This window comes from Mucor mucedo (genome assembly GCF_025094135.1).
Source record: "Mucor mucedo strain NRRL 3635 chromosome Unknown EV154scaffold_356, whole genome shotgun sequence".
Classification (NCBI taxonomy): domain Eukaryota; kingdom Fungi; phylum Mucoromycota; class Mucoromycetes; order Mucorales; family Mucoraceae; genus Mucor; species Mucor mucedo.
In genome coordinates, this window is record NW_026252640.1 from 1 (window position 1) to 8,924 (window position 8,924).

Below are 8,924 nucleotides of genomic sequence, written 5' to 3' on the forward strand. Positions count from 1 at the left end.
GGGTTGGGCAATTTACAAATTAGTAATTTATACCCTCGTAGGTGGGGGCTATAAATTACAAAAAAGTAAAAACAAGTGTGACATGACTTAAAATAATATTTCTAATTACTAAACTAGCATGTCTTATTTACTGGTTGTATATGGGCCACATTGCTATCCTCAGTATACTAAAATTATAAGCTAGTACTTATACTGGGGAGACCAAACCTTTTTACAAATCGAGCGATTTGTTTTTGAAAATAAAGTTTGCTTGGGAATGGCCATATTTAGTTTGGGACATCTTTGGGGTAGCGTGAATGAACACAGATAATTTCGCAGATAGATACAGAGGATAATATGAGCTGATATTATTATTGTTTTATAAGGGAGTTCAAAGGCAGAGGTACCAAGGAAACGCATGTTAAATGGTTCTACAAGCACAAGGGACAACGGGGATACATTATTTGGAACACAGGCGTTAGACAGGATACAATAGTGATGTTTGACAGTGACATGTGTGACAGGAGGCAGAGAACAGGGAACAGGTGGAACAGGAACAATGGGCTAGTTGGGTTTCAATAATGGTCTGAGACATTTTGCATGATTATATGCAACTGAAACATGGGCGGTTCATGACAGTCCTCTAACTATCAACCGGCGGGCTGACCGATCGTCTTTCAGTTTTCGATCGGTAGGTTGACCGTTCGTAAATTATTTTTTTACCGGTCGGTGGACTGGTCGATGTTTAATTGCTAAAACATGGCTGTAGTGTTCGTTATTTCAAAATATATGTAGCTTTTACAAAAACTGCAATAGCAGAAGGTCAATTATTGTGTCCAAGGCCTATTTGTATATTGAACTGAAAATTTTATGACTAGAAAAATAAACGCATTTTCAATTTTTTTTAAGCAATCTCTGCCATAAACTTGATATAGTCATACTCCTGATTATTATTCCGCCTAATCACGTGTGCAAGGAATGTCCAAAAAGACAGAAGTTTACAATTTTGGTTGCCATAGAATCTCCTGTAAAGTCTTACCCAACATAATAATTGCCTGTGTTAAAGTTATGCAACTCCTTGTAAAGTATATCACTACAGGTGTCTAGTCCTAATGTTGTATTTTGTACGCATTATAATTAACCTGATTAAGTGGATGACTTCCAAAATGCAAAATAGAATTAAATAGAATAGAATTAACTCCGGGAATTTGATTTTCCGAGTTAATTTTTTTTTGTTCCAAAACCATAAAATAGAATTAACTTTCAATAAATTTTATTAATTTTCATAATTCAAAATTTCTTGCTCTCTCGCCTTCCAATTAGCATAGTAAACAGTATTAATTTGGTTGACGCCAACCGTTCTTACACTGAAGTTGTGTAGTCTCCATACAAGGGTCAAGATTTCATAACGCTTAATTTTATCCAAAGGAAGCTTGGTATGAAGTCTTCCAAAAGACCCTTGTATGGCTCTCATACCCCATTCCACTGCCTGTCTATGCTTGGTAATGATAGCATGTTTCTTTTGTGTCTGCACGTTGGCTCTTTCAATGCCAATTGCGTTTTCTCTTGGTACACTTAGCACTTTGTTTTCAAACTCTCGCTTACAAGGGAAAGCAGAATCCGCAAGAAGCTTGAAAGGGCTTGGACATTTGTAAGCAAGAAACCTTTGGTAAAGTGGAATTGCTATTTCGGCATCATGCCAAGAACCAGGACAGTTATATCTATAAGAAAAAGAGTCGATTTAGTTTTGTTTGTTTAGAGAATCAAACAAGTATGTCAATCCTACCTCACATAGGCGATACAGCCATCCGGGGTATATACTAAAACTTGTGAGGCATAGCAATCACCTTTCCATCCGTTATAGTACGCATTTTGCTCGAATGGGTCTTCAGGATGTTGTATTCTAAGGTTAAGACCGTCAACAAAGCCAAACACTCCTTCTAACACCTGTTTCTCAAAGTCATTTGTGGTGTTCGTAAGCACCATATTGTTAAACGTTGTCATTTCATCTGTAGTGGGCCAACCAATTTTCCAACGAGGGTCTTTTTTGTTTTTTTTCAAAAACGTTTAAGAGGGTTTGAATACCCATAGTTTTAAATCTACTGAGTGTTGCAGCAGGCACACCAAATATTATACAGAGTGTCTCCTGCTTCATGGTGTTATGCAACCACATCAGAACCAAAGCAAGTGTCATCACCGTGTCAAGTACTCTTTTACGTCCAGCCATGCATTCGGTTGGATATTCTTTTTGGAATTCTTCGTGTAATTGATCGAATGCTCCAGTCGTCAATCCAAAATGACACATAAAGGCATCATCCTGACGACCATCAAGCAACCTTTTAGCAGCCGATTTAGTAGGTGAATGCAGACTTTTTGACATTGTGTAGAATCGTTTAGAAATACGGCGTTGAGATTCAAGATAATTCATGTACTGATAAGCAGCAGCAGAAAGCAAAGTAATATGCGATAATAATGTTAATTTACGCTTTGTTATAGGGGGCATTTTGTATCAAGAATATAAAGGGGATAAAGAAAAAGGAAATGGATGATAAATGAGAGATTAACTAGTATTTCGTTACCGATACAAAAGTGACAATAATTGGGTTCCACAACATTGAATCTCATAAGTCACGCCATATTATCCCAACAAGATGATTGATTCAAACAAGTCTGACATAATAGCGTGCTTTATTAAACAACGTGTTATAAAAACCATAATTTTCGCTTTTTAAAAAAGCCTTTTTTCTTTCTTTTCATATAACTTAATAAAAATAACAATGGGCAACGTAACAGGATCTGTCAGAATGACTAAAGATGAAAAAACCTATTTACTGAAAATAGTAAAGAAGGTTTTGCCAAGTGGAGCGGACGAATGGTCCCGTGTAAGCCAAATATATATGGCTGGACAAAAAAAAATTGTCGAACAAGAAAACGAGGCCATCAGGTTGGAAACAGGAACCGAGGGAACGAAGGTTGCCTATGAGCGTAGCGGCAACTCTTTGAAGGCGGCTTATCGTACATTGAGAACGGCAAAAGCACCAACAGGTAAATTATCATATAATTCGAGGTGTAATGAAAGAAATCTTGCTAACAATGATACAAACAAAAAAAATCTATTAGGCAACTCAACCCCAACTACTTTGATTACTGATGCAAAAACAATTCAGGACCAAATTGCAATCAAACGTTGCTTATCACAGCTTCATGGTCACACGGATTCCGAGGATGAAAAGAAAGCAAGCCGCATGCATCATGGAGGTAGCGGCTTTCGCTCAATTGATGATCTGGTAGAGCAGAGTTTAACAGACAGTGACAAGAGTGAGGCATCTCCTCGTGCAGTTGGTAGAACGGTGCCAATGCCAAAGAAGTCCAAAAATACCCACCAGCATATGAAGGACTTCAGCAACCATTTTGGTGTCCTGGCTGAGGCAATTGCGTTGTCTCTTCGGGGAGAAAATGAACCAAAACCATCGGTCCCAACCACACGTTCCGAAATGACCAACGTGACCGATGTCAATTTGGAAATGATTGAAAATCGTCTTGGAGCTGTTGACAATCAATTTGAGGAGGTCAACATTCACCTGGATGGTGTGAAAAATGGCCTCAAAAGTGAACTCAATGATGTCAAAAAGGACTTCAACGAGTTGAAGGAGACGGTAAATTTAATCAATATGTTGATTCGTATCATATATATAAACTCTATCTAACCGACTACATTATCAGATGTCAGCGATGTTTGAATATATCAAGACATCGGTAGCTAAGGTAGTTTAACTATTATAAATCATGTTTTTTTATTCGTACTAAAAACCATAATCTTTATATGCACATTAGCAACCTATTCCTACTTCTGAAAAGGGCAAAGGCACCCGTTCCCAGAAGCGTAAAAGAGCCGAATAAATAAACGTTTTTGACAAATATTATCCATACATCTCATATCTATTATCTGCATATTATTAACGTTTATCAGAAACAAAGTATTTAATAGAAATGTAATTTTTTTTTTTGGAGTTAATTCTATTTTAATTCGGGGGGTAGGGGGGTCGAATTAACTTCAAAAATTTAAGCAGTGAAATTTAAGGTTAATTCCACGTTACACAACCCAAAAAATTAAGTCTATTCTATTTAATTCTATTTTGCATTTTGGAAGTCATCCAGTATTTCGACACCATGTCTTATATACCAAATAATGCGATACGAATCATTTCTCATGGGAAACAATTAATATAACGTGTCCCTAAGCTTGAACCTGATAAACTTTTTGCTCTTTTTTAATTAAAACTTTATACCCCAAAAAACGTTTTGCTACAGATTTCTGACAGACGAACGAATGTAACATTGATTTGAAACATAAGCAATTAGTTTAAATATTTAGTTATAAAAACATTTTATTAATAGTTATCAAACATTATTAGTGCTAAAATATTAAAGCGGGGGAGTATAGGGAAAGCCCGTCGTTTGAAAGAAACAAAAAGAGCAGACAGTAATTTTTTATTACCCGACTTCGATCCAGTATAAGGCTATAAGATGACAACGAAATGCTTTTAATTTAGACATCCCACCCGTCTTTTGAAACGTAAAGCAATGAATGCTTATCGGTTTTTTTCTTACCATTTTGTGCGTATACAATGATCGTGGAATAGACATAAAACAGCTATTTCTGATAGTAAAGTAGCGATATTATTTAATATAGCTCTCGGCTACTATTAAAAGAAGAACGCGAAAAAGAAAAACAGAATAATTCGACTTTTGCACCTACATACAAAAAGTCGCTTTCCGACAGGTACGCGATTGAATCCAAAATGCATATTGAAAGGTGGTGATGGACGTCAAATTTCTTTATCTCTCACCCTTTTTATTGTTCGACATCAAACACAAAAAAAGCATAAAAAACTAAATTAAATAACGTGCATGTTAGTATCAAAAGCGAATGTAAGTACAAGGTAAACCAATCATCTTGTAACAGATAACCAATTATTTTTGTTAGATCCAGAAAACCATGCCATCTTATTAGTTAAGGTTTGAGAATGTCAAACATTCAATTACCAACCGAAGAAGGTGAGCTCTTTTTTTATTTTAAAAATGTATATATATTAAGATGTACATAATCAGAACAATCTACGGCCTTGCCAATTGGGAGGAGACCGATCGCAGTGCCAATGAAAAGAATGGCCGGAGAAAACCAAGACGGTAGCTCTTCCGGTAAGAAAAAGAAATCGTACGCCACCAACTCGTACGTCGATGACGAGGCCTCGTTTTAAAATGACACTCAAAAATCCGATGAAACCAAGGTGGTCACACCAGTACAGGTGCCTACCACCTCGGCAAAGGAGTCTGATGCAATTGTAACACCCACAGTGGCGATTAGACAAAACAGGTCTATCTTAATTAGGAACTTCGACTTAAGGCGATTAGAGTATTAAAAATGCCTACTCTGACCTAAACTACCCAGCCCGAAGATACAGACAAGTTTTTAAAAGACATCTTCTTTTATTTTAATGCCGCTCAGATATACTATGTGTTGCGAAAGTGTATCCAATACGTTGGATGCTATCACTTTTTCTGTTTCTTGGAAGAGTCACAATTACAAGGCAAAGGATTACACAAGAAACACATGCAAACAATTAAAGGTAAAACATACATGGCCTATTGCATACTTTAAAAATTTAACCTTCTTGCAATAGACGGTCAACATAGGAAGTACCAGACCAGACTATTAAAAGCTGCTGGTAAAAGACTCCATGTCTTGTTCAAGGAGTTTAAGTACGGGGCACTTGCTATTGTAATCCCTTACTCCGTTGCAGCCTTGGAACGATGGAGCAGGGAAAAATTCAAGAAGTTCATTAGTGTTATCAAGCAGGATAAGGCCTTAACCGACGAACTACAAGATCTTCAGCTTCGCTCCACTTTCTTGGACAAAACTGGAGAATTACACTACATACATTATAAAGACAGCGACTACATTTATTGCAATGATATTCAAAATAATAAAGAAGTTCATTTTTGCTACTTGGCTTTCATGCAAGGTCGTAGTGTTTCATTGACCCTAATTGTGACAAAATGAAATATTTATACGAAAGACCAGTATTTTATTTTAAATTTTCTTCCTTTCTTATCAATAACAAGAGTCCCCGCTCTTTACAAGGTAACCCACAAGCAAAACGTAGTAATGTAGTGTGAGAGACTAACGCGGTGAATCGTTCTATTAGAGTGCCAAGACCTATAAGAAGGAATCAGTACGTCATTCTTCTTCCATGTATAGAGTCATCAGTTTGGGTAGATAAATTGAAGTCAGCAAAGACAGAGTCAAGTGATAGACAAGGTACCCGAACCCCGAGCTTCTTCAAAAATGAGTCAAGCTAAACAAGAAAAAAAAAGAGAGAATGTATCATGGTGGCCTGTTCATGGTAAGTGCATTGATTGATCGCTAAATAAAGTAGATTCTTTATGAAGGGGGTTTCATTTTAAACTGTAATGATAGATTCATTTTGTTTACACAGAAGGATGATGAACAAGTAAAGAATAATATTGAACAATGAAAGAAAGATTCAATGGGGTATAGTAAAGGGAACAACGCTAGCAGTAAAAGGATGTATCAAATATTGACCGAGAAGCTGATCTTTTTAATACAGATCTTGGTCCAATTTGTAAAGATGAACGTATGCTACTATCGTGTATGTCATGATAAATAAGATGAAGGCGTATTGGCTTTAAACACGAAGCATAAAATACATTTTAAATGAAGGAAAACAGGAACAAGAGTATGTCACGTCTTTTCTATGTTAAAAAAAAGTTGAAGCTAAGTAAAGATATAAGTCTTCGTAAGGAACTAAGGACAGGTGTATAAAGTGGATAATAAATGACAAGTCTATGTATTCTTTTTCATTTATTTTTATATTGATAGTTTAATTTATATCTAAGGGGCCATAAAATTTAGAACGTTGATGTAACCTCTATGACTGATAAAAGGTGTATGGGAGACATGTCGGTACGTAAAGAAGGAACAAACGAAACAAGTAGCAAAGAATGTAAATTGAAAGTGGTGTATGCGCACGGGCGCAGGCCAAGTCAATGGCCAGCAGAAAATCTCCGCACACGTCATCTATCCCCCCGGTTCTTTCTTTTTCTTTATTCTTTTCTTTCGTCTGCCACATTATTCAAATCTTCACGTATCCTTTAAAACAACTATCTACACCCTTTGTACTGCCAGATATGGTATAAGAAAACAGCTTTATGTGTAAAGGAGGAATCTAGTGATGGGACAGGGTTTTTTAGGTCTACGTCCTTTATTATAAGTTCTGATGCGCCACGGTGTAAAATCTGATGTGAAGAAAACGTAAAGGTAAAAAGAGAAACATTTAAAAAAGGCACGTTTGAACACGTTTTTTACCAACACTCTCTACAGCCATATCGCCCTAGCAAGAAAATAAAGTTGCGAAAGAACACCCATGCCATTTTTATAATTATAGCACCCAAAAAAAAGGACTCTTATTTCCTTGTTCTTTCTTTCATCCATCTACTCTACAAGGACCTTTTTTACCACTATAAAAGAATAACACTGCTTGTAGTCTTCAATATCATGAAAAGAAAACACTACCTTATTTCTCTGTGCTGTCTTATCCATACATTATTGAGTTCATAGCTTGAGGAAGAATCTTTTTTCAATCACTCAAAAATAAACAAAACCCATGTAAATCGACTGTACTATGGCCTCATGTGTGGTTAGGTTTATCCCTCTCTTACTCCAGCAAAACAAAAAGAACTATTGCTACATTCTACTGTTGCACGGCTCTTTAACTTTTTTTAAAAAAAAGATGACCAGGAGGGATCTCTTTTTATTAGGTGTGCCTGTCTACATAGACAAACAAAATGACTTGATGACTCGTGTATACAACACCAGCAACCTTTTGTATTATACCTGTGAAGAAGCAGCAAGTGAAACGCGTCGTGCATCGTCTCTTCTGTTTTGCCGCATTATTTAACAGTCTAGGTAGTGCGCCAGCAATATTATTGGAATACTTGTACGTCTAATTCATTCATTTCTTGTAGAAGCAAAACTCAAAGCATACAGTAACATCAACAACGGTTTGAAAATTGGAATAGGTTTCGAATCATACAAAAAAAATATAAATGACACACGAGCTAAGTAAAATAACAATGAATAAAGTACAGAAAAAATTACTTTATATATTAAATCTGAAAAATGACTATAATACCAATTAATACTTTCAAAAACCATACTGAATGACCGCAAGCACATATATAGACTAAGTAACATCTACAAATTAATCCTAAAATTTAAAAAGACGCTAAGACGATTTCGTTTCAAGCGGAAAGAAATTGGAAAAAGGACACGTAAGACAAAAATAGTACAACTTTTTTGAGATTTAACCATCCAAATATTATTAGCTTTTTGGAAAGCCCTGGAAATTTGGAGTCGATTAATGAAAAAAAAAGTGTATAACCTGCCAAGCGTTCGTTCACAATCATTGGTTAAAGTTCAATATATTTGGCTGTAGGCTGTAGGCCACAGGTGCATAAAAAAATATTAAAATAGCTCTAGTCTGAAATCTGGACAGGAATGCTATACTTTCAATTACATTTTCAGAAAATACAGAAAAAACTGAATACATTTAAAAGAAAAAAAGTACATAACCTTCCAAGCGTTCGTTCACAATATTTGTTTAAAGAACAAATATCTTAGGCCCTGCGCCAAAAGTGCTTGAAAAAATATTAAAATTACTCTGGTTTAAAATCTGGAGAGGAATGCTATACTTTCAGTCACATTTTCAGAAAATGCAGAAAAAATTAAACATATCTAAAAAAAAAAAAGTACATAACCTTCCAAGCGTTCGTTCACAATCTTCGATCAAACATATTTGTGACAGTTTCCGTGACAGCTTAAAACACCAGTATATCCACCTCTACTCCTGAAACACATATAG

The 8,924-nt window shown here is 35.8% G+C and overlaps 1 protein-coding gene across 1 annotated transcript; it reads left to right on the forward strand.

The window, feature by feature from the left end:
- Positions 1 to 4,567: 4,567 nt before the first annotated feature.
- On the forward strand, positions 4,568 to 6,043 carry EV154DRAFT_489055 (uncharacterized protein; the record flags this gene model as incomplete). Its single annotated transcript, XM_051599245.1, has 6 exons — positions 4,568 to 4,650; positions 4,673 to 4,762; positions 4,898 to 4,911; positions 4,967 to 4,998; positions 5,489 to 5,609; positions 5,664 to 6,043. 6 exons carry the CDS (start codon positions 4,568 to 4,570, stop codon positions 6,041 to 6,043), a joined length of 720 nt encoding a protein of 239 aa, XP_051449900.1.
- Positions 6,044 to 8,924: the final 2,881 nt, after the last annotated feature.